This window comes from Vanacampus margaritifer, chromosome 13, assembly GCF_051991255.1.
Source record: "Vanacampus margaritifer isolate UIUO_Vmar chromosome 13, RoL_Vmar_1.0, whole genome shotgun sequence".
Taxonomy (NCBI): domain Eukaryota; kingdom Metazoa; phylum Chordata; class Actinopteri; order Syngnathiformes; family Syngnathidae; genus Vanacampus; species Vanacampus margaritifer.
Window position 1 is genome coordinate 24,596,816 of NC_135444.1, and position 24,999 is coordinate 24,621,814.

Sequence of the window (24,999 nt, forward strand, 5' to 3'; positions counted from 1 at the left end):
TTCAAGGTGGGATTTTAAACTTGGGTTAGAAAGTACGATTAGGGTTTCAGGTTTCAAATGAGGGTTGCAAAGCAGGGGTTCAAACTGCTTCAGAATTCAAACTACACTTCGGGTTTCAAATGATTCGAACCCTTGAACTTGGGGGTTAGAGGTGGACTTTCAAACGGTATCAGGGTTCCATGAGAGGTTTCAAATTGGAGTTAGCCAAACTGCAGTTTTTCACTAGTTAGGGATGAGTATGATTTTAAATTGCAGTTCGGGGTTCAACTTCGGGTTAGCATTTCAAGTCGTGCTCAATTAAAAGTAGGGATTGAAATGAGGGTGAACGCAGGAAGTGCTTTTGCTGAGTCACTTTTTATTTGCAGACGTGGTTTTGTCTCAGCACGGACACGGCGTTGCGGGTTCCATGTCCAGGGTCAGTCCTTTGCTGATGAGGAAGGCTTCTTGCTTGGGTTCGCGTCCCAGGAAGCTCCTCAACATGTCCGACGCGTCCACAGAGCCGCCGGGACCCAGGATGCACTTGCGGTAATCCAGGCCCACCTGCGCGCAAACACCTCGCACCTTCATTCGGGTCGAGGGGCCACGACAAAACAAATCCGGCCGCTAAACGTCAACGTGCGGCGGCGCTGGCTGACCTTTGGGTTCATGATGCCTTCCTGTTTGAAGCGGGCGTAGAACATGTCCATGGAGAACACCTCGCTCCACAGGTAGCCGTAGTACTGCGCGTCGTAACCGTCCGACAGATGGCCGAAGGTTGCCGGCATGTTGGTGCCTGAGGACGTCACGCGCAGATGCAGGTCAGGTCAAAGGTCAATAATGAATTGCAAATCATTTTCACCTTGAGTGCAAACTCATGTTCAAAGTGCGAAATGATTTATTATTCCAAAATATTGAAGAATGCTCGCGTCTACGTTCCTTTCAAAGTCGTTCGTTATATCGAGAGGAGATTGATGACATCTTTCAGCATCTTCGCCGATTGTCCACTAAAGATTCGCTTTGACTTGTCTTAATAATCAAAGAAAAACGTTGCCGCCATTTTTCACATGTCGTCCTTTCATGCAAACGCTCAAACTTCAATTTGGAGCTTTTCTTGACAAATGGAATCTAAAAAGTGGATAGAAAGTGTTTTTCCTTTTAGGAACGAGTCAACATTAGCATGAAAGCGTTTCGTCGATCCTGATTTCATGCAATCAAGACCAAAAAAAAAAAAAAAGAATAAAGTCGCGCTTCGTCTTCTACCGCAAGCGACTTATTGAGCAAAAGGAGTCGTTTTCCGTTGCTAAGCGTTAGCATGTCAATGGCGTTTTGCAACGTTTGCTAGCGCTAAGCTAACGGGGCCCAAACGAGTCGTTTGTGTTGGAAGCTCACCGGGAGAAGCGGGAATTCCGAGCACTTCCCGGCAGAGTCGCGCGTACTCCTCGGCCGGGTCCAGGCCGCTGCGGGTGTGCAGCGCCTGATCCACCTTGGCCAGAACGATCTGCCTCAGGTTGAAGAGTCCTGCGAAGGCGCGTGGTCAAGCGTGTGCGTGCCTTTGCGGACGGCGGCGACGACGGCGGCGGCGGCGGCGGCGGGACTGACCGGTGTTGGCCAGGCGAGACTTGATGAGCTTGTCCAGGAGGTGCTCGGGGATGGGCTGCCGCGTCTGGTAGTGGGCCGACATCCTGCGCAGGGGTTCCTTCTCCCACACCCAATTCTCCAACATCTGCGACGGCGCCTCCACAAAGTCGCGCTCCACGTGGGTGCCGCTGAACATGGCGTAGTCCGCCTGCACGCACGCACGCACGCACGCACCAGGCCTGCCTCGTTACATTGCGGCAAACCCTTTTCGCACTGCAGTTAGTGCTCGCTAAACCCGTTCATGGGCGGGGACTCCGGAAATGGGCTGATTGGCGGGATTTTTGGGAGACGACTTTTTGATGAAAGCGTCCACGTTAGCACTTTTTGGGAGAATTAGGTAAAAAATAAATAAATAAAAAAAGACCAATTTCCAATCAATCTTTTGAATATTTGTCTGCCAACAGAGAAAAAGATTGATCAATAATCATTTTTTTGTAACTGTTTGAACAACTTTTTCTTTTGCTGATCTTGTCAAAAAGCCAATTTCTCTCCCTTTTTTTTCTTTTTTTTTTTTAATCCAAGTTGTGAAATTGTCCATCCAATGAGCGGGTTTCGCGGTTTCGTGGTTTCGCGGTTTCGCGGCGCCGACGTGCGGCCGAGCTGACCTGCGCGCACAGCTGATGCATGACGTGTCCGAACTCGTGGAAGTACGTCTCCACCTCGTCGTGCTGCAGCAGCGGCGGCGCGGCGGCCGTGGCCTTGCTGAAGTTGGCCACCATGGCGGCCACCGACATCTGCCGGCGCCCGTCGGCCAGGAGGCAGCCGGGCTGGAGGCCGAAACACGCCGCGTGGCCGTACTTGCCCTCCCTGTGGGGGGCACAACATGTTTGCTCATACGACGGACGCTCGGACCGCCTCGGTCGGCCCCGGTCTTGCGTCACGTGACCACGAGGCGACTTTGGGGGACCAAAAGTGGCAACAATCCAAAGATGTCAAAACACAACATTGACACGAAGAAAACCAAAAATCGCAAATAAATGACGCGTCATCAATCAGCATGTGTGGAAAGAACGCAAAAGCCGCTCGTCCCTTTTTCCGCCACAGACGCAAGCACGCTCACCTGGGGTGCAGGTCCAGGTAGAACTGGCCCACCACCTGGTCCTGGTCGGGGTCCTTGACCGAGTACACCTTGACGTCGGGATGCCACACGGGGGCGCCGTCCAGCAGCTCGAAGGTGAGACCGAGCAGCTCCTGGTAGATGTCCAGCAGGCCGCGGGTCACCACGTCCATGGGGAAGTACTCCTTCAGCAGGTTCTGGTCCACCGCGTACTGGCTCTCCTCCACCTGGCGCCGGCAAACGGACATTTCAAACGCCGTCTCTGATCGACGGCTTCGTCTTCATTTCAAAGAATCAGAATAAGAATCCTGCAAACGTTTGCTTTGCGTTCAATGAGGAAGAAAATCGCTTTTCAAAAATTGCGATTGATGAGCGAGATCGGCGAACGTCTGCCAGGTGAGGAGATTGCCTTGAACATCCTGAAGACGGTGCGAGCGCGCCCCCCCCCAAGCCAGCGTTGCCAAAGGTGTCACCTGCCTGCGTCATGAAGTATCGCGTGTCCCAGGCGTGAAGTTGCAGGTCAAAGGGCAGCCCTCGCTTGCGGCACTCCTCCTCCTTCAGCTTGAGCAGGACCGAGCGCTCCTCGTCCCCGAGAGGTTTCAGCTTGCGCCACAGCTCCTCTGACAAACGCGGGCGGGACGCGTGAGCCGCCGCAGGAAGGAGCCAGACGTGACGTGACATGTCGTGTCGTCTCCTGTCCTGTCCTGTCCTGTCCTGTCCTGTCCTGTCCTGTCCTGTCCTGTCCTGTCCTGTCGTGTCGTGTCGTGACGTGTCGTGTCGTGTCGTCTCCCGTCCCGTCCCGTCCCGTCCCGTCCCGTCCCGTCCCGTCCCGTCCCATCCGTCCGTACTCACCCAGGAAGGCGGCCACCTGCTTGGCAGACTTGGCCATGTTCATCTCCAGCACAAAATCGGCGTGCGTGCCGAAGCCCAGCAGGGAACTTTTCCGAGCTCGGAGCTCCACCATCTCCTTCAAGATGGCCGAGTTCTCCTGCGAGCACACGGCGGCGGCGTCAAGCCGGCGCGACGGCGAGGACGGCCGGCAAAAGCGGCAAAAGCAGGAGACGTCACCTCCTTGCAGCGAGAGTTGAAGGCCGCCTCCAATTGGCGCCGCGTTTCCGACACCAAACACTTCTTCATGGTGGGGAAGTAGTGAGGATACTTCAAGGTCACCTTCAGCTTCTCGCCGTCTTGCTCCAGCGAGCTCAGGAAGTCTTCCGGGAGGCCGCCTGCAAAAAAAGGGGACGTTAGCAAAAAGCCAAACCGGGCTCAAGGATGAACGAGAAGCGAAGAAAGGAGGAGGAGTCACGGCGGCGCTTTGCGATCACCGAGTTGCTCCCTGGTGAAGGCGAGGCTTGTCGTGTCCTCGTTCAAGTTCTTGTTGAAGTCGATGCACAAGTTGCTGAGCTTCTTCTTGATGTTTTTGATCTCCTGCACGCCACACAAACACGCGCGTGACGACAGAGCATTTGACCGCCGCGCCTGAGGTGCGAGCGTGCGTGCGTGACGTCACCTCCTGCGTGCGTTTGGCCAGGTGGAGTCCGTTCCTCTGACCCAACTTGAGCAGACGCTCCATGTAGCGCCGCGACTCGGCCGGCAAGTTGCCGCACTCCGCCTTCTTCTGCACGCATGCACAAAATGGCCTCCGTCACGCTTGTGGCGGCATTCCTGGAGAGGTGAAAGGTCACCTACCTGCAGCGCCACAATCCTCAGGTAGACGTCCTCCCTCATGCTCATCTCCACGTCAAACTCCGACAAACGTTTGTCGGCTTGCGTGCTCGCCGCTCGCACGCTCTTGTGCGGCGAAACGTGCTGAGGGAAATCCAGCGCGTTTCGCTCCACTGGCCAGAAGGACGGAAGGACAGACGGACGTTAGCCTGAACGTTAGCCTTGGCCATGCTAAGTCAAGAGCCAAGCCCCGCCCCCTCCCCAGTTGATGCAAAAAGCTCAAAAAAAACTGTGCCTCGATTCATCGCATGGCGTCACGTGGCGGCGTTTGGCCGAGCTCGCTTGCATTGTGGCGTTTGTTGCTTTTTCCCAAAAGCGCTGACGTCGGCCATCTTTACAGGGCAAAACGCCGACTCTGCGTTTCCGCGCGCCTCAACAATGGCCGACAAACAAAACCAGGGTCGGACACGTTGACGCGGCGCTCGGAAGCTTCCGGATGCGCCGCCAAGCGCAAAAAGCAACCCGAGACCCCCACAGCTGCCTGCAACTAGCTAGCCTGCTTCATTGAGCTTGGCTAATGCTAGCTGTTATCACAAAGGAGCTTTTCTTTTCGGACGCGACGTCGAAAGCACAATTGGCTGCTTGCAAATGTCAAATTGCGGGATGTTGTTGGGGAGAGACAACGTTTGCATTGTACTAAAGAAAAATACAAAGTTGAAGATACTCATTAGCCTCAAGGACAACATGCGCAGCCCGCGGGCCAGAGTAAGTCAAAGGAAAAGAGAGAAGGAAGAAAAATCTGGATTCTTCAACTAGTCGCGAGCCTTCATTCGGATTCAATGCAAAGATGATGAGTCATGACAAGAAAGCGTTGCTGACAAGACGAGTTGCGTACGACGGTTTGCACCCGAGACGGACGGACACGCACCCGTGTAGTCCACCTCCACGTCGGCAAGCGCCTTGATGGTGTTTTGGAAGGTGACGGCGTCCAGGTCCAGAGCGCCCACGTCGTCGTAAACCTTCTTGGTGTTGGCCATCAGCCTGTCGGCCATCTCGTGGATCTGCTCGGCGCTCAGGTCCCATCGCAGGCGGTTTTCCGGGCACACGCCGCCTCCGCCGCCGCCGCCGCCGCCCAACGCCGCCTCACCTGAAAGGCGTCACAGAATTTCCATCACTTCACTTGGGATCTTCTGTTCTTTGCTGCGTGTGTGCATACTTGGCGGTGCAAAAACAAAACTCTGAGCCAATAGTCCCTGCGCACACTGACAATGAGCGCCACTGCCACCTACTGCAGTGGATGTGCAATTACATTTTAATCTAGTACACCCAAAACAAATCATATTCCCTTGGATCACCAAAAAAAAAAAAGCAACATTATTTTATTTTTATTTTATTTTTTTAACAATAGTCTTTACCGTCATTGATCACATCATAAACAAGCGGCTCGGAAACGTCTCGTTGGGATTATTGTGCAATTTAACAAACAAGCCAAAGACGTTGGAAAATCAGCTTTGATAATTGCGAAAGCCGACCTTAAAACAACGATTGGAAACATATTTAGCTACCGAATCGGACGACAGACGTCAGACAGACGACGGACGACAGACAGACGACGGACGACAGACAGCTTGTTTGCGGGATGAGACGCTGCTAGCATGAGCGAGCAGCTAGCAAGCCGGCTAGCCGAGCGCTCTCGTGTTCGTTGTCGTCAACGTTGGCAGCGGGCGGCCGACGGCGCTCAAAGACGACAAGCGCAAACGACGCGCGTGCAGGTAAGTTGCTCACCTGTCGGGCTCATGTTGCCGTTTTGCCACTTTTTGCTCGCTCGCCAGTCGCGCGTGCTGCTTTTGTGCCACCGACAAGCTGCCGCCAAGCGCCGGGAAAAGGACGCCAACAACATCCGCTCCCCAATTTCACAATCAAACTACACGTCGTGGCTACACGACGAAGAAACGTGCACTCGTGTCGTCATTTAACATCATCATTAGTCGGCCCCTTATTATTTGCAAGACCAATTGACGTTTTCAAAAAGGTTTATCATCGCTCACGTAACATTTGCACTCAAATTATGACTCATAAATGCTCTTATTTTCGACACTACCGGAAGATGTACAATTCACTGTCAAGTGCGACTTGTACATGTTCTGGTGTTATGAAATTCTCTACCAAAGTTTATTTCATGAATTAAATCGTCATTAGCATTTTCTACTTTATTAATAGTACATTGATATATCAATCATTTTGTTATTAGTTTGATATACATAAAATAACTTCAATTAATTTGGTTAATATAATTATATATATATATATACACACACACACATTTATATTTTATGTACATGTACTGTATAAGTGAAATTGTTTCACTAATGATTTCTTTTCTTTAATGAATGCCGCAGTGGTTTACTTAAAAGAAAAGAAAAAAGAATGTAAAGTTGTTTGACTAATATTTCGTGTTGATAGGTATGCGGGTTATAATGACAAATGTTGCGTTTTGATACAAAAATGCTCTCATTTGGTGTCCACTGTTTTGGAGAACCATTTCCAGAAGCCTTTTGCTCCAGTAGGAGGTGACATGACGGTGACGACGGAGACGACGACGACGACGGAAACAACGACGACGACGGAGACGACGACGACGGAGACGACGACGACGGAGACGACGGAGACGACGACGACGACGACGACGACGGAGCCCGCCGGGCTCGTCAGGTTGCCGGTGCCCAATCAGCATCAGGCGAGCCGAGGCAGGGACGTCCCCCTCCCTCAATCAAGACAGCTTTTGTTGCATGGGTCTGATCGATATTTGTTATAAATATCGCACTTTTCACAGGAGAACTGGTTCATCCAAAGCTACATTAAAACGGGGATATTCGTTCTGAATTGGACGTCGCTGAGTCGTGGTCACGTGACAAACATCAAAGTGTCATTGAAGGCAAACCTTTTATTATTACAGGTATTGGTTTAAAAAAAAAAAAAAGTCAACAAGAAGGTTATGAATGTCAAACAAAAATACAGCAAACTCACTACAAAAGAGATGGAAAAAAAACAATAATATTCATTTGTGCAATACTACGAATAATGACTTCATATAAAAATACAATAAAAAATGTACGGAATAATACCAATGAATAAAATAAGCAACATTATCGAGCTTTACACGTTGAACGATATTTCATATTTCTTCAATCAATTCAAGCAAGTGGGCCGAGGTTGGTTTGATTTAGATTTGAAGTGTAAAGAAATTCCAAAATAATAAAAAGAACCAAAAGTGGCCATGAAAAAATAGGTCAAGATCAGAAATATGACAACTTCTTCCATGACTACAAAAAAAAACATTTGCATTTGAATTAACTTCAGTGACATTTTCAAGTTTGGTTGACTTGCTAGGAGAAAGAAGAGTAGCTCCTCCTCCTTTGGACCAGGCCCCGCCTCCTCTCGGTGCTCAAGTAACATGCTGACAAGTACACACGTTGACATTACGATTTCAAATGCTAACAGGCTAACAGTTGGGACGCTAACATACAGCAAGAAAAAAATCATGAAAGGGGCGTGTCAAGGTGAGGGGCGTGGCTAGGACAAAAGGGTCGGTGAGGCTAAGGGGCAGGAAATGGCGCCTCATGCTAGCATGCTAACGGCTAGCTTACCTGCTTGTCAACCCAGGAAAGGCTGAAGGGGTTTTGATGACATTGTTAAAAGAGACACGAATAGTTCCTTGTGGTTCTTGAAGGGTTCGACTTCGGACTGTACGTACCTCTCGCTCTTTGCTCGAAGGAGACGCATTTTTTCTTCCCGCAGAACCTTCTCCGGTCGCACTTGGCAGACTTTTAGCTTCGGGCGACACCAACGCTTTGTTCTTGACCAGGGTGGACAAAACTGAAGAGAACACAGCAGGACGCGGGGCCAATGAGGACCGACGTGGATTCCGGACTGGCCTAAACTGCTCTGGATGGGTCTGTGTTGATCTGGACTACAAAGGACTTGCCCAGATGGGCCTGACTCGGGACAAACGTGCGCGCATCGGTTTGTTGAAAAGGGGACGGCAACATGCCAGTCCATGCGGGTCCAGTGATGCAAACGTGGAGCTGGTCTGTGCTGGTCTGTGCTGGTCTGTGCTGGTCTGCGCTGGTCTGCGCTGGTCTGTGCTGGTCTGCGCTGGTCTGTGCTGGTCTGTGCTGGTCTGTGCTGGTCTGCGCTGATGTGGAACTTCTCTGCTTACTAACTCTAAGCATAGCATTAGCATTTGTTTGTAAAGCAACGACTTCTGGGTGGCAGAAAACTGCTGAACGGCCGCTGACCGAAAGCGATCATCAGCATGACTACAGATCCTCGAGATTGACCGTACCGGAAAATGTTTTTCAATCCTGCGGGTGAGGAGGATAAATCGGAGACGGCACGGCACGCAAGTCCCACACTTGCGTTGACTGACTTAAACAGACCGAGACCTGCACAGTCGAACTGTGACTGCTCTGTACCGACCCGGACTGGTGTAAAACTGGTCTGTTTCTGGTAGGTTTCATCTGAACTGGCACGTATCAACGTGGAACTGGTTCACGCTGCTCTGGAATGACTTGGGACTGGGCGCTAGACCTGAATGGGCTCTAGACCCGAATGGACTGACATGTTTGTCTAAATGTGGACCTCCGCAATACCTTCCCTGGTGAGGTTCTCGGCGGCGCTCATGGCCTTCCCGCTGAGGTCGCTGACCATGTTGTCCACGGTGGCTTCGTGACGGAGGAACACCGGTCGGACTACCCGGTTGTAGAGGATCTGGGATCCGTTCCAGGCCACGGGGGCCATGCACCACAACAGGAACAAACACTGCGGCCGGGCAAGGCGAGACGAGACCTTCTGGAGTCGAGCAGGAGAAAAGTGCGGCGTGTGGAAAGGCCGGCAGGTTACCTTAAAGGCGTAGTAGAAGGGGAACCAGTAGAGGAAAATGTCCGAGAAGAACTCTCCCAGGCTGAAGACTCCGTAGACCACCCAGTAGGTCAGCCATTTTGTGTCGTCTTCTTTGCTGGGACTCTCGATGGCTTTGACTCTGAACACACAAACGTCATCGAGCTCAGTAGATTTCAAACTTCCTCCACCATACTTGAACCCTAGACTGGATTCCAAAGGAAGAAATGCCCAAACGATTTCCCCATTCTGGTCTCCAGCGAGGGACTCACGAGTAGTAAGCCGGGTAGACAAAACCGATCAGGTTGCAGAGCAGGGAAGCGCCGTAACCGTAGACCAGGTAGAATCCCGTGACTGAGACGGCACCTGAAGAAGGTCAGAAGACAAAAGACGCTTTCGCTAGGACCAACATTTGCTTCTCACGTGTCTTCCGTCCACAACTGGGATTCGAACGCGAGCCAGCGACGCCTTTGAGGATCATTGACTTTGGACCGTCACCGAGCCAGACTCTATTAGCAACGTTAGCTTAGCATTATTAGCTAAATCATCTGAGCATCCCCAGGCCTAGCATGCGTGCGCCTTTGAGGAAAAAGGTGTCATGTGGTCGTCAGATTAGCATAATCCTCTTGGGACGGTCAGCAGGGTCACGCACACACACAGAGCGTACCAGCGGCGAGGATCTTCTTCTTGACCCCCGTCTTCTCCTCGACCTTCCCCAGGAAATCCGTGACCACGTTCTTTTCGTTGAGGAACTTCTCGGCTCGTTCTTTGGCTGCCGACAGGAAGCTGAGCAGGCCCATGTCTTCGATGCCTTCGATGTCTTCGATGTCTTCGATGTCCTCGGCGAGGTTGGCAGAGGAAGACGAGCTGAGGATGAAGAGGAACAGATTAAAGCCTCGACACCTGCTGCACGCGGGGCTTGGGGGATCAAAGCAGGTCACTCATTGGGCCACATGGAAGATGATGTCACATGTTGCCAAAGTGAGGCCTAAATAAAGGTTTAGTGCCGGCTGAAGTGAAACAAAACAATTTCATGTCCTTCAAACAACTTAGCTTGATGCTAACACATAATCTCCAACGCCAATAACAGGCTAACAATTAGCATTGCTGTGGCTTCTTGTTTGTCGGGCTGCCTGTCCTCTACTGCCCCCAAGTGGCCGAGGCAGGCAAAGCAGAAGGAGCAGCACAATGTCGATTGAGCTGAAGGAGAAAGCGAGACCAATTCTTTGCAACTATTCAAGTTTGTCAATGAAAACGTGCCGATGATACGAAAACAAATTCTGCCTTTCTCTTCTCTTTTTCAATTTTCCAAGAATGTTGACTTTTTGCGCTTGTTGTGTCGAAAAGAGGTTTTAGACGACGTGAAGTGGAACAAGTTGCGAGGCACATTTGGATCTTTCCCAATTCAAAGTTGCTTGCTGCGATTTGGGAGGAGCAGGAATGCGGCGCAGGTCACCACACGCACGAAGGTCCGACCTGTTCGCGGGACCCGCCCAGAACCGCCACCGTCTCTGCCGTCTGCCGTCCAGCTGACATGCGAGGATACCGCGGCGTCAAGTACTTCTTGTTTCTCTTCTGCTACGTCTTCTGGGTCAGTGAGCACTCACGCACGCACGCACGCACGCACGCATGCGCGCGCGCGCAGCTTTTCCGATCGCTGCACTTGACCTCATTCAAAGGGCTCGTCTCACGTACTGGCCTGGAGTCTGGTCGGGGACCGGATGGGAACTTCCGTCTTCTCGGCAACGTCTCCTCCTGTTCGACTTCAAACATCTTTGCTTTTTCAGAGACTTTTTCTGCGAGCTCTCTGAGACCTGCTAGAGTCACGTCAGGTCCGATTTCATTTCTAACTGACCCTTCGTCACTTCATCAAGGACTTCACAAGCCTACAGATGACATGTATTAATGATTATTTCTTTATGAACGACAACCTGATCATAAAATCCACAAATGGGTGAAAAGCTCCTCTTTTACGGCGCCTCCAACCTATTAAGCGTTGCTGCTGCCACCTGATGGTTGATTGTGGAATTGCACCCCGTATGGGCGAGCACTAAAAACCAGTGAAAAAGTCTGATTATGCGCACGGAACAGGCAGAGGAAAAAAGAAAAAAAAGAAAAAAAGGAACAGGCAGAGGAAAAAAGAAAAAAAAGAAAAAAGGAACAGGCAGAGGAAAAAGAAGAAGGTTTCCGCTGCGTGACACGTTGAGAGAAAAACACACAAGCGAGCTGAGTGTGCAAATGTGGAGCAAGCAAATGACGCTAGTGGGTTAGCATGTCATGAAATATCATGAAAAGTAACTAGCAAAAAAGTGTTACAGACATGACCTTTGCCCTTTGGGTGCCCGAAGCTGAAAAGTCAGATGGTGAACATTGCAGGTACGACGACGCGCAAACTCGATGATGTCACAAAATTGAGGCCCCGCCCCCCTTTGGAGGACAGCGGTGGCCGACTCACTCCGCCGCGGCCTTCCTTTACACCGATAAACCCTGAAGTCTCACTGGTCGGCAGACTGCAGTAGTTGGCGACCTGATGGCGACCTGATGGCGACTGGGGTCATTGCGACGTACGTCTCCTTGGGGACGTGCTGGGTCGCCAGAGGGTCACGGAAAATTCAAACTTGTTAAGAAAGTGACATCAAGGTCAATTTGTTTCAGATGCTTGAATGACCCTAAAAAGCGGCAAACTTGAAATGACCTGATGATGATGATGAAGATGATGATGATGATGATGGAGGTCATGTGGTTCTGCTGCTGTGCAGGTGCTGAGCGCCGTCCTGATTGCGGTGGGAATCTACGCCAAGGTCGCCAAGGAGAAAGGTCAGACATCTTCTGCACTTGATGAACTCGGAACGTTGACCTCCGGCGAGACTGGACGCGAGCGAGCGACGTTTCCTGTCTTTGCTACTTCGCTACTTGTTAACCTGCGTCAGGTTGACGGGACCGCGCGACAAATGAGGGCACGTTGGCAGCAAGTCAGCCAATCCGTCACTCTAAATTGAAGAAAAGTTTTCCAGGAAGTGATTGGAATGTTGCAGGTCGTTAATGTGAGAAGGTGCGAAGACGGCAGAACGCTTTCTGCAGCGGCCCATCGTGTTGACGTGGCGGCCATGTTGGGAGGGGCAAGGTTCCCATCGAAAGCGATGCATGTTGAAAAGAAGTCCCGCCTTTTTGGTCGAGAGCAAAATGACGCAACATTTGACGCAACGTTTGAACGACATTTGACAACATTTTCAGTGTTCTTGCCGCGCACACACGCGAACCGCGACTTTGCCCCTCCTGGCTTAATGGCAGGGTAAACTCAAAAGGGGCGTGTCCTATGTTGGCATATGAGTGCAAGCCTCCAGGATGGGCGTGCGTCATTCAACGCCGCGGTGCGTGTCGCAGATGTCGTGGACACGCTGACCTTTGACCCCGCTCTGCTCCTGATGGCGATCGGCTCGCTGACCTTCTTCATCACCTTCTTGGGATGTTTGGGCGCGCTGCGTAACGCCACCTGCCTGCTCAAGACGGTATGACGTCAGCTCATCATCACGTGACAAATCCACGCTCTGATGCCACGATAGCGCGGCGCGATGACGTCATCCGTTTTTTCTTGCCGTTTGTAGTTTGCGTCCATCCTGGCTCTGCTGCTCCTCCTGCAGCTGACGGCAGGAATTGCAACGTACCTCTTCACAGACGTGGTAGGATGACGCGTTGCATCACGTGGCCACATAGGGGTCATGCAGGGGTCACGGAGGAAAAGCATCGGTGCCATATCTTACGACGCAATTGTGGGGGCCTCAAGACAAATGTATTTATATTAAGGCTAGATTCTTGTCCAGTGTCATATAGTGGTGGAAAAAAAAAAAAGAAAAGTTGTGACGCCTCCAGCGTGATTTGTGAGAATTTTGTTTTTCGGAGGTGATGGAGCGGACGGAGCGTCTGATGATGAAAGCCGTCGTTGGCTATCGGGAGGACCGCGACTTGGAGAACGCCATCGACTTTGTGCAGAAGAAGGTACGAGCGTCCGGAACGCAGCGGAGCGCGCACGCGTGTGTGACGTTTTTACACCAATGTGTGCGCGTGCGTGCGTGCGTGCGTGTAGCTTCAGTGCTGCGGCGTGGAGGGCTACGAGGATTGGTCGAGGAACGCCTACTTCCGGTGCTCCGACGACAACCCCAGCTTGGAGGCCTGCGGCGTTCCCTTCTCCTGTTGCGTTGTCCCCGGCAACCAGGTCGCCCCCCCTCCCCCCTCCCAGAAGCATCCAGATTTGAATTGAGTGCAATTGCGATTTACTGAGATGGACAAATAACAAGTCACGTTGTCTCCGTTTTCCAAAAGCAAACTCGGCAAACGGAAGAAGAGGCGAGAAAAAACGTCCTCTTCTTGGGAAGGAAGCCCGAGCGGCGTGGGGAGGCATGTCCAATCGATCAATCAATCGATCAATCAATCGATCAATCAATCGACCGTTATTTTTGGAAAAGTTTAGGATTTTTCGTTGCAATTTTGGGTTTCCCCATTTTGGCACCATGCGGACTCCCGCGTGAGAGGCACGAACATGCAGCTCGACTTGTTGGGAGTTGAATTGATCCGTTGCCGACTGCACGGGAAATAAATCGATCGCAGCGGCGTGAGAAAAAAATAAAAAACAAGCTCAGCGTCGTCCGTCAGCATCCCTCGCTCACATCATATCTGAACCCTTCTGGATGGGAGGTGCCGGCCAGTCCTGAGAAGACCCGCTTCTCAGGCCCGGTCCAAAGTCCTTATGCGCTGCCGGTCCTCCTCAGACGGTGCTGAACACCATGTGCGGGTTCGGGACGCAGCGGCAGGAGCGCCGGCTGGCCCGGCGGGACGTCTTCCCGGACGGATGTTTGGACAAGATCGCGCAGTGGCTCAAGCAAAACGCCAAGATGGCGGGAGGGCTCGCCGGCGGGCTGCTGCTTCTCCAGGTAAGCCTTCATCGTCCTCATCGTCGTCGTCATCGTCGTCATCATCGTCGTCGTCATCGTCGTCGTCATCGTCGTCATCGTCGTCGTCGTCATCGTCGTCAGCGTCGTCATCATCGTCAGCGCTCAAATGAAAAGATGGCCTATACTATGACTTTCATTTATTGAATAAATGAAAAGCGCGCAGCTATCATCATCTTCATCTTCATCATCCGTGTGTGTGTGTGCGCGCAGACCTGCGTGATGTCGCTGGCTTGGGTTCAGGTGTGTTGGATCAACAAAGTGCGCCGGCACAAGGCGGCGCTAGCGAGCAGGAGCGCGCAGAAGAAAGACCACGTTTGGTTTCCCGGCTTCGCCGACTTTGCCGACCAATGAGAGCAAAGCGCTGTTTTTCACACCCGGTGAGCAGAACACACAATGAAGTCAGCCTGTGCCGGTCAACGCTTCTTTTTGGGCGCCCCCTAAAGGCTGAATGCTGTACTGCATGTCCTGCTAGACTTGACGGAAAGCTGCAAACCTGCTGAAGGTCCAAAGGAAAAACACACAAGAGTAGTGCTTTGGCACCAACTTTGAGTCAGAGTTGAATTAAGACAAAAGCAGTGCTTAACGCATTCACTGGCAGCCATTTTGACTGAAGCAACCCCCTTCGCTCCCAGCTGTTGGACTGGATTTGGACGGGTTTTGCAAGGCCCACTCAATATTGTGTTCTATTGCTCTCAAAACATGGAAAGATTCGAGTCTCTTCTTTCATCAGGAAAAAAGTATATTTGTATGGGTTTCCTTTAGCAATTAGCATCGGAACATAGCCAAGTTTCATCATCATTCACAAACTTGTTGAAAACAGCGGGAAAAAAGCTTGTTGCAACATGGCAGATCTCTTATACTCTGCTGCCACCTGCTGGCCGTTTTTTGTAATAACTACCATTGCTTTAAGCGACCTCTTCAGGTCAGAGGCTGCATCAAAGCCTTCTGCATGCGCTAGCATAAAAAAAACATCTAAATACGTTTTTGGGACCATGGCAGCATTTGAAATCAAACGCTTTGATTTCTGTTTTTGGCAGCAAATGAGTTAAAGGGTTGAGCCGAAAGCATCAGTTTGACTTTGACCTTTTGACAGGTGGCGACCTCCGACCACATCCGTCCGTCGCTCCAGGAAGTGGCGAGGGAAGACAAAAATGACAGACGAGCGGACGCTGTGCCCTCCAGGCTCCGCCCCTTTTGCCAGTCACGTCCCAGTCACTACTCGGACCAAATTCTTCTCGCCAAGTTTGAACTTTAACCTCATTTTGGAAGGAGATGACGAGTGAAGTGCTGGAATTCTTTTGAAAGTGACGAATCAGTTCAACATGAGGAAACATTTCAAAATTTGGGTTTGACTTTTGAGTCCCGTCCCGTCTTTTGATTGTGCGACTGTACACGCTTGCCGAGATCTTTTCTGGTTTTTCCAAGTCCATACTGTGCCCCCTTTAACGAGCAGCACCCTTTTTTCCCTCCGATTCTTGCGACCCGCCAGGATTCCGGTTTTGTTTCCTTGCTGGTCTTTTTTTTCCCGTCATGTTTCCTGGACAGGTTGTGACCGTTTACGTCAATTTTGTTGCTGTGAATTCATGAAACGATCATAAATTTTCCTTGCATTCAAAGTGTGACGTTCGTCCTGTCGTGCAAAGAAGAGACTCGCTCTTACACGGGACGGCAGCCGCCACGGTGCTCTGCATTCCGGCGGCCATTTTTGAAGCACTTCCACGTGCTCGGGTCGCCGCTGCCCAACAAAACCTTCACATTGGAAGCACAACGGCAGCCTTTCAAATTAAAAGCATTTTATTAGAAGAATTCCAAAAGAAAATCCAGCTTAGAAAAGTTTGGGCAGCTGTCGGAGGCGGCTGAGGTCCAGGATGTTCCCCACGGAGGCGTCCCCGGCGGACCGCGCCGCAGACCGGCCGCCGTCGGCCATCTTGTCGGCGAGCAGCGCCATCTTGGGCCTCAGCTCCCTGATCAGCTGACTCTGCGGCGGGAGCTCGGCGGGCGCCGCCAGGAGGCCGTGGCGCCGCATGTACGTGGCCGTGGCCGCCGACATGTCGCTAGGCGACAGCGGCGAGAGGGCGGGGCTCGGCCCCAGCGGGGAGCGCTTGAGGTACTCCAGCGAGATGGCCGTCCCGTCGGGGTCCGTGAGGGGGGGCGCGCCGCCGGACGCCGCCGCGGAGGGCGTGCTGCTGGACACAAACCAGCCAAAAGCCAAAACTAGTCAAAGTCGCACGCGCCAAACGTCAACGGTCTGAAAATTCGAAGGACTTCAAGTCCAACACGACTGGCGCACTTTGGACAAACGTTTCACGACTCGACAACTTTATTGAGAAAGAAAATCTTTTTGAGGGCAAAAGCAAAAGCGCTTTGAAAGAAAAAGAAGCAGCAAACGGAAGTTGGGGAAGGAATCGCTCGCTACTAGCAAAGACTACAAGGATTTTCAGACTTGTGTCAAAAGATGTGACGTAGAAATGTAAAGATTTGTTGAGATGATCAGAAAGTCAAAGCGGTTGAAGATGACGCACGCACGCACGCACAAAAAGTTTGCCATTCCAAACACGGGAAAAGACGGGAAAATTCAAGCAAATGTTTGACACCGAAAGGATCATGTGACCTAAGAATGACATCATCATCTTCAGCCTGTGGTCACATGATGATGTGCGTGCGTACCTGCCGAGCCGTGACATCATCGTGACCGGCGTGGCGAGCGGCGAGGGGCTCCTGGAGGTCGGGCTTGCTTGCGCTTTCCCGTCCGCCGCTTCCTGCGTGGATGGCATCAGCGTGCGTTAACGAGCGCCCCGTCGTTAGATGGCGGGCGACCGAACGGTGTGTTGGAAATCCCAACGCAAACACAATTTTGCTTGCGACGTCAACATTGTGGTTTTCTTCCAAAATAGGAAATCATTTGAACGTGTGTCAAGAAAACCCCAAGATGGAATCATTTCAAGCAGCCCAGAAACGGACAGGCCATTCGGGAAACTCCCAAACTTCCTGATGGCCCCCAATCGGTTTTCAGAGTGCGTTCCTCGATGGATCCATGATTATTCGCACGTTCGCACTCCAGCTCGTTTGCACGCAAACATTTCGCAACTGGCGTCATGCTGTGCTCGTTGCGGTAAACGAGATGACGCTGACCTTCTTTATGGCTTGAAGGTCACGTGACATTCGTTTGGGTCGAAGCAGCGTGACGTGGAAAAGACCCCCCGCCTCCCCAAAATTGATCACAATGCTGTGCTCAGACATCCAAGCTCATCTTTGGGGTTCAGTTCCCTTCCAAGTAACAGTGTCTGGTATCGGCAGCCTGCATTAGTACTCAATACCTCGAAGTAAGAGAAAGTCTGCGCGTGTCGTACCTGCGTGCGGCCGCCATCCATGGCGGGCTCCATCTCAACCGGTGGCTCCCGGCCCGCCGTCTCACCTCGGGGCGAGCTGAGGGGGGGCGGGACTTCCTGGGGAGGCGGAGTCTGAGAGCCCCAAAGGAGGCTGGCACCTGAGTCACAAGCCAAAGAATGAAAGAAAGAAATCCCAGCGGCGGCACACGAGTCAACTTGAGGGTTTCACCTGTCGCCACGGCGATGCTGCTGGCGGTCTTGGTTTTGTGGCTCGGCAGGACCGCCTGAGCCTCCAGCAGCATCTGGACCTGTGCCAAAAGGAAACGGAATTGAGCTTCCGAACTTCAAAGAGGTTGCTGAGCTCTGATTGGACGCTTCAACCTTTCGCAAACTGGAATTGACAGCGCCCCCTGCTGCCACTCACATTTTGTTTCCGATGGCCCTTGTCAATCACAAACTGGCCCCGCCCCCCCCCCCAGAGGCCAAACAAAGAACTTAATTCTCCGTTCGGTCAACTTCCTGTTACCTGAGCCTGCAGGAGGCGGAGCTGCCGGTCTTGCTGGAAGAGGAAGTGGTGGGCGTGGCACGATTCCGTCACATGGGAGGGGCATGTGATCCAGGGGGGCGACGTGGGGCTCGGGCCTGCAGAAACACGGTCGCTAGGGGTGCGGACCGCCGGGGGTCGGCAGGTGGTCCGGTGAGGCGGGTGGGGGTCGGGCGTGCTGTGGAGGAGAGGAGGAGCTCGCCCGCCGCCGCCGCCGTCATCATCATCATCGTCATCATCATCCGGGTGGCGGTCGCAGTCGGCAACCCTGACGCCGCTGCTGTCCATCAACAGAGAAAGCTCTGGAACTGCGGGCTGAAGGGGGCGGGCCTGCAAAGAAAGAGGAGGCGTCGTCAAGGCAACAAGCAAACGGCAGGTGGCGCCGACCTCCGATGGCCTCCTCGCTTACCTGCTGCACGGGAAGGTGAGGACGAGGCGTAGGTCGCGGCGACCAATCGTCGTCCTCCACGCCAGAGTCTTGCTCGCTGACGGCCGCCGCCCTGCGAGGACCGCCGCTACCAACAACACACGCCAGCAAAAATACATTTCAGTGGCAAAAACCAAACTTTTTTTTGCTAATCTGTTGCTTTAGTTGACTTCTGACGGCTTTCAGGCAACTTTCGTCTTGAGCGACAATTCTGCGTTTCCTGGCGGGAATTAAAGTCGCTTGCTTTTTTAATACAATTCATTTGTATTATTTTTACTTTTTTTAAAAAATACAATTTAAAGCAATTAATACAATTATTTTTTTATTATTATTTTTTTTACAATTAACCTTTTTAAATACAATTGATTTATTATTATTATATATTATTTCTACAATAATTTTTTGAAAAATATTTTTTTTAATTATTGTTATTTATTATTATTAGTTACCAATATATATTTTTTAAATAGAATTATTTGTTTGAAATACTTTTTTTTTTTTTTTTTAATACAATTGTGCTCCTTAGACCCGTTTCTGAGCAGGAATGAAAGTTGCTTGCTGTCTTTTTTTTTTTTGTCAACAGCGAGCACTTTTTTCCGTCACTGCTCGCGTTCGTGAAAGCATCAAAATACAAAACACATTTGAAAAGTCCACAATCTCACCCGCCGAAGGAGTTTTGAGCGTCTCGGAAGACTTGGACTTGCCCCAGGTGACCTTCTGGGATGAGTTCAAACTCCAAAGTCCGACCTTCCGCCGGCGCCCCCTGCTGACCACGAGTCACGCGTCACCTTTCGGCCTTCTCGCACCTTCTTCCCGCTTCAGCGCGCTCACCTTGAAGAGCGTCACGCGGTCCGAGGCGCTCAGCAGCCGGCAGTCCAGACCGGCGCCGGCGGACGGTGAACGGCGGCAGCTGAAGAAGCCGGCGGTGGCGTGCGGCGAGGCGAAGACCACCAGCAGGAAAGCGCCGTCCTCCGACACGACCCTGACACGGAGACAAAGAAAATGGCCACACGGGCGCACGCTTTTCACGCCTCCGCCGCCTGCCGCCTCACCGACCTGTCTTGGAGGGCGGAGCCAAAGAGGAAGCGGAGACACCAGGCGACCACCTGAGGGTTCGACACCAGGCTCACGCCACTCAGCCAGCTGTCAGGTGACAGGAAGTACATTAAGCTCACCGGCAACGATGTGCTTTTTTCAGGGCCGATTTCGAGTCGTCAAAGCGAGATTTAACAAAATCAGTCAAAGAGAAAATATGAGCATCAAAAGTTTACTTTTAAGCACGTTCGTTAAAAATCAACTTTTCAACACTTTGGTTTGTCTTTTAATTGTATATAAAAAGTAGACATACTTTTTTTAAAAATGGTAGGATTTTTTTTTTTATACGTCCTCATCCCTCTTTTCAACATACAAACTTTTCTTTCTTCCGAGTCTTCTTTTCTTTTTTACTTCAATTTATATTTTAAACTTGTAATGTGTTTTCTTGATACGTTCAATAAAAGCATAAAACCATTCATTTGCGTGCGTGCGTGCGTGCGTGCGTGCGTGCGTGCGTGCGTGCGTGCGTGCGTGCGACTCACACGCCAACCAGCGGCAGTTTGGAGGCTTTGGGGTCCGATTCCAGCAGCAGCAACAACTTCCTGTTCTGATCCATCGTCACAAACCTGCACGCACACACGCGCCTTAGAAACGCCGGCGTGCCGGCGGCAGCGGCGGCTCTCACCCTCGCCGACGGCCGCCCGCGCCGCCGAGGCTCCTGAGCAGGGCGGTGGGGATGACGGGGACGGGGCGGACTGGGTGGACGTCCAAGCGGACGGACGGACAAACGGACGACCAGCTCAGCCAGAAGGACGCGGCGTCGCCCCGCCGCTGGCCGCTCACGTGACCTTTCACCTTCATCAGCTGGCACAGATCCAGAGGCTGCCGGCCGCTCACGGCGGCCTGCAACGCCTGACGCCGGCACAAGACAAACTTTCACGCCACCGGCGTCGGCCGCACACGGCAACATTTGGCAACATTTGGCAAAAGGTGCAAAGTGCGAGCGAGTCCACGAAATCAGCAACATTCGCTCGTATGGCCGATGAAAAGGTTTTGGAGACCAAACCACACGTGCTGATTTCCCCAAAACTCCTTTCATTTTCCTGACCCGAAAATATATCATGAGAGACAAAATGAAAGGCATTTTAGGAAGGTTCGAACATTGAGAGAAATGTGAGAGAACGTAAACGGCTCGATGACAAAAGTGTATAAAGTGTGCGGCGAGCGCTTCAAACATTTATAATAAACGGAAAACATAAAGTTGACGACTTTGTGCATTTCATTTATTGCGGCTATTTTGGGGAATTGAACCCCAGCGGAAAACGAGTACTGTAATGGAAATCACAATGATATTTTGGTCCAAAAGAAAAAAAAAAATGTTTTAAGGTAAAAAAAATATTACAACATATAAAATTCTTTTTAAAAAACTATTACGCAAGTTCTTTTTGGGAGAAACAAAATGTATGAAATGAGTTATTTGAACATTTTAAAAAAGGTATTTAAACAACTCAATATTGGTATTAATAATCTTTGTTTTTTCCCCCGATTATGCTGAATTTGTCATTGTGGAGCGTAATTGTTGAAATTGTAATTGAATTTCGAAGAATTGCGCAGCAGTCGCGATTTTCTGCATTGAGCGGCTTTAACTCGAAGCTCGTTCATCTTTCACAAGCTTCACCCCCAAAAAACGACATATTTGCAATTTTGTTGCTCTTCCATCTTGTCTTGTCTTGCACTGTGCGCATGTTTGAGTGACAGATGGGCGGGACTTACAGAGATGGAGCGCTTCAACTCAGCCTCTGATTGGATGATGTCATCAGAGGTCTTCTGGCTAGAGAACAAACAAGGAACCAGGACGTCGCCCGGCAGCGCAGCGGCGGGAACGCGGCCCCAGTCGGCGGCCTGCCTTCCACCTGGATCGAAGCGGTCCAGCGTCACCGTCACGCCCTCCTCGTCTGTGGACGGCAGTGGACACGCGGGACGTCACGGACGGAAAACGAGCTCATTCAGCTTAACCAAAAGCAAAACCATCCATGCGTTTATCCGGCGCGGGCAGCAGCATCAGCAAGGAAGCGCAGCCGTCCTCTCCCCAACCGCTTCATACAACTGATCCAGGAAGATCCCGTCCGTCCCTCCAGCATGCCCCTGAGGTCCACGCCCGGTTGAATGTGCCTGGAACGCCGCACCGGGGAGGCATCCTCAACCCTGACCAGGTGCCCCAACCACCTCACTGGCTCCTCTCAATTCGGAGCCCAATGCGGACCAGCGAGCTTCTCACACACTCATTTTGCACAACTCGTGACCGCAGCAACTCCAAACAAAAAGCTGCCAAGAATTTCAATTTCTTGAAAACGATAACGAACGGTTTTAGAATGGGAAGCATTTTTGTCCACTTCAGTGTTGAGCGCAGCTTTTCCGATGATTCTCCCCACTGACGGGCAACGTCCCGAGTCGAGGTCAACATCTTCGAGTCCTTGACTAAACGTTTACTCGGAGTCAAAGCAGGTGTGCGACGGCTGCTTTGGACGAGTCAACGCGGCAAGATTTTCAAAACGCGCGATCGAACGAGCTGCACTCAAAGGTGGGAACTTTCTTGCAACGAACCCGTCACACTGCATGAAAGCGCTTGTCTTTGGATCTTTGTCAAGGGCACGGAACTGCCAATTGAAAAGAAGAGAAAAGCCATGGGCAAACCCTGGACTTGGTTTTGTCCACAAGGAGACACGCCGCGAGCTCTCACCTGCGTCCACGGCCAGCGAGCCCAAGAAGAAGCAGCGAACGCCAGACGTGGCGTCGCATCGCCGGACGTGACGCTGAGCCAGGCGAAGAGCCTTCTCGCGCAGCAGGAGGCGGGGCATTCTAAACGCGCACACACAACAACACTTGAGGTCACACAAAAAACAATCCATCTCGTCTACAAATTGACATCGTCCTGCGCTTTTTCTTTTTGAAGACAAAAAAACTTGTTCTTGACCTTGCCTGGATTCGGCGCCGCCCGCCCTCCTCCCGCCCTCCTCCGAAGCTGTCAAACTGACAGCCGCGATGCCTTTTGTCAGCTGATGTTCCTGAGCGTGGTCGGCGTGGTCACCTGACGCTCCACGCCGACCACACCCTCCGCCGCTCGATGATCTCCAGAGAAGTGGATCGCATGTGCGGGAAAGTCCCGGTTCGGTGCGTCCGGTCCTCCTTTCCTGATCTTTCGTGTTTTTGTTCTTCTGTTCCAATGACGCTTGCTTTTGTGCTTTTCTCGTTTGCCGTGATCCGATATGGCGGACTGGAGGTTTTCTTTTGTGGCCCCGCCCCTTTTCTGCTCTGGTCTAATGTGTTGCCATTCCTTTTGGTCTTTTTTTTTTCTTATGTTGGAAGATCTTCCTGTTTCCCCAACATGTTTTATTGCAGCTATTTCATATTTGACTTTGCATTTCTTGTCTGGATCGTCCTTCGGATGCACGAATTCCTGCCATAGCTTTTTGTGTGGCTTAATAATTTTCCCGATATTGTGTTTTCTCATTGCTCGCTGTATTTGTAGTGTGACACTCCTAATATATGCTAACGTCTTCTTTTAATTTGTTGTTCTCTCTTTTGTTGATTTTTGCCTTTTTCTGTTGCCCATCGCAGATATTGACCATTTTTCGGGGCACTTTTTCTTCTTTCTTTCCATGTCCGTAACGATGCTCGTGCGTTCAAATAATGTCGTAACAGCTGCCAGTTTGCGTGCAATGCGATGTTCTGAGGTCCAAAGTGGATAGCGGTCCGTGCGCGTGGCTTTCCTGAGGTCTTGATGCTGCCATCCTGTTCGTGATGAATACGAGGTGTCCAAAGAAGCCACTTGTCCTTGTTGCTCTTCCTCGTGATATTTCCGGTTTCGTCCATTGTGTTGCGGAGCGTCACACGACGGCTACGCCCTAAAACATCAGCTGACTGTCACGACAGTTTCTGGGGAAGGCGGCAGTCGTCGCCGGAGCTAGTCAAGGTAAAGTACAACCTTTTTTTGTCATCAAAAAGAAAAACAAACACAGGACAAAACTTGAGGTCTCTGTCAAATGAAAACGAAGACGCAGAATTGACGCAGCACAAACAAAAGAACGTCGTTGCCAAACCTGGCAAATTGGAACCGTTGAAAACAACAAGAATATGAAACGAGCCTTCAAAATGTTGTGCCGGACAACAAGAATCATTTCAGCGTTTTACCTGCGAGAGCACATTTGGATGCAGATCTTCTCTCCAGTCGGGCGACCGTCCCACAAACATGTTCTGGATTTGGGGAAGCTGAGCGCCGTCGGGGACCTCCCAGCAGGTCTACAAGCACAACGTGGGGAAACATTTGTTGAGGAGGAAATCACTTTGGTGCCCGATGCGATGTCAACTTTCTTGTCATCTGCTTCTGAATGTGTTATTAATCAAGCTTTTACAAATACATCACATGGACAAACTTCAATCTCGTTTGGAAGTTCTGCCGGGCTCCTCCGGTTCTCGGTGGCAAGACAGCTGAATGGAAAACCTGAACTAGCATTTACGGGCACAGGTGCGTCCTACGGCACAACACTGGCTCTCGCGCAGCAGGACAAAATGACAACTTGGTGACTTCAAAAGACACCGACGGTGAAGCGAGGCAGGAACCACGCCCAGTCCGGCGATTGACCAATCGGAACCGTTCACAGCAAAATAGCGAGTTGCCAGTCACGGCAAAATAGCCATTAGCTAGTAAATAAGCATGGTCGCTCACCTTGCCCTCACATTCTCGGGAGTCACGACCTGGTGGAAAATAGCAGTCGGCAGAGCCTGCAGGTTAACCGGGCAGCTCATCGAGGATGGACACTTTCTCACACACACACAAAAACAAGACAAAAACTACAAGACTTTGTTGCAAGTGCCCTTCCGTACGCTGCTATCGCTAGCAGAGAGCCGCGTTAGCTCCTCGTCTCGTGTTCGTTCGTCAGACCGCTCAAGTGATGAAAGAGACGGGAAGCGAACGTTCGTTTCGGGAGCTCTCGAGTTTTGTTCTTGGCTTTGGTTTTTGTCAAACGTCCGCACACTCCACGCACTTTGACGATGGCGCCGTTTTGCACTCGGATGGCGGGCCATTCGGAAGCCAAGCGGAAGTAGACACGGCCAATAGGAAGCGCTCTCGCCGCAGCGCTGACCAATAGAAGAAGAAAGACCAAAGAAGAAATCCCTACAGCGCCCCCTTGGGCTGAATTGACAAAATGAAACAGTCAAATTTAACACGTTCGAAAAACCTCACGGCACACCCCGTCGGGAGGGACGAACTAGAACCGCAGTTACAGTCGTAATTTTCGTTTCGACCTATTACCTAATAGAATACTAAGGAAGCAAATTGCTAGTGCCACACCAGGAAAAATAGTTCAATATCATCATGATTCAATGTGCTAAGTTTAGTTTCACGTTTCATTGTGACAAAGACCGGTGATAGTTTGGCTTTCGCATTTGATTCAGGTCAGGATAGATTGAGATTG

At 51.3% G+C, this 24,999-nt stretch overlaps 3 protein-coding genes across 13 annotated transcripts; 1 reads left to right on the forward strand and 2 right to left on the reverse strand.

The window, feature by feature from the left end:
* Nucleotides 1–335: 335 nt before the first annotated feature.
* On the reverse strand, nt 336–6,280 carry thop1 (thimet oligopeptidase 1). The gene is made up of 14 exons (XM_077584983.1): nt 6,125–6,280; nt 5,268–5,486; nt 4,364–4,512; nt 4,185–4,292; nt 4,000–4,102; nt 3,743–3,900; nt 3,527–3,662; nt 3,152–3,294; nt 2,678–2,901; nt 2,223–2,424; nt 1,579–1,765; nt 1,369–1,497; nt 636–772; nt 336–540 (listed from the first exon to the last, which is right to left on the reverse strand). Exons 1-14 carry the CDS (start codon nt 6,237–6,239, stop codon nt 379–381), a joined length of 2,172 nt encoding a protein of 723 aa, XP_077441109.1. The 5' UTR covers nt 6,240–6,280; the 3' UTR covers nt 336–378.
* A 990-nt stretch (nt 6,281–7,270) lies between these two features.
* LOC144063047 (SCL-interrupting locus protein homolog) lies at nt 7,271–24,646 on the reverse strand. 5 transcript variants are annotated; one of them, XM_077584976.1, is made up of 21 exons: nt 24,249–24,639; nt 23,714–23,821; nt 22,263–22,381; nt 21,296–21,477; nt 20,208–20,434; nt 20,065–20,148; nt 19,544–19,630; nt 19,319–19,469; nt 19,150–19,253; nt 18,470–18,575; nt 18,043–18,390; nt 17,746–17,824; nt 17,538–17,674; nt 16,855–16,946; nt 9,906–10,105; nt 9,511–9,604; nt 9,242–9,380; nt 8,992–9,160; nt 8,094–8,215; nt 7,987–8,008; nt 7,271–7,796 (listed from the first exon to the last, which is right to left on the reverse strand). In XM_077584976.1, the coding sequence occupies exons 1-20, from the start codon at nt 24,326–24,328 to the stop codon at nt 7,994–7,996; spliced, it is 2,643 nt and encodes an 880-aa protein (XP_077441102.1). In that variant the 5' UTR covers nt 24,329–24,639; the 3' UTR covers nt 7,271–7,796; nt 7,987–7,993. The 5 variants fall into 5 exon arrangements, with proteins under 5 accessions (XP_077441102.1, XP_077441101.1, XP_077441100.1 ...); XM_077584975.1 differs by having other exon boundaries at nt 8,992–9,380; nt 19,150–19,250; XM_077584974.1 differs by having other exon boundaries at nt 8,992–9,380.
* LOC144063069 (tetraspanin-33) lies at nt 8,636–15,806 on the forward strand. Of its 7 annotated transcripts, XM_077585022.1 has the most exons (9): nt 8,636–10,829; nt 11,998–12,055; nt 12,623–12,747; nt 12,844–12,918; nt 13,139–13,234; nt 13,323–13,451; nt 14,005–14,166; nt 14,398–14,564; nt 15,281–15,424. In XM_077585022.1, exons 1-8 carry the CDS (start codon nt 10,773–10,775, stop codon nt 14,536–14,538), a joined length of 843 nt encoding a protein of 280 aa, XP_077441148.1. In that variant the 5' UTR covers nt 8,636–10,772; the 3' UTR covers nt 14,539–14,564; nt 15,281–15,424. The 7 variants fall into 7 exon arrangements, with proteins under 7 accessions (XP_077441148.1, XP_077441152.1, XP_077441147.1 ...); XM_077585026.1 differs by lacking the exon at nt 14,398–14,564 and having other exon boundaries at nt 8,636–11,070; nt 15,281–15,806; XM_077585021.1 differs by lacking the exon at nt 14,398–14,564 and having other exon boundaries at nt 15,281–15,806.
* Nucleotides 24,647–24,999: the final 353 nt, after the last annotated feature.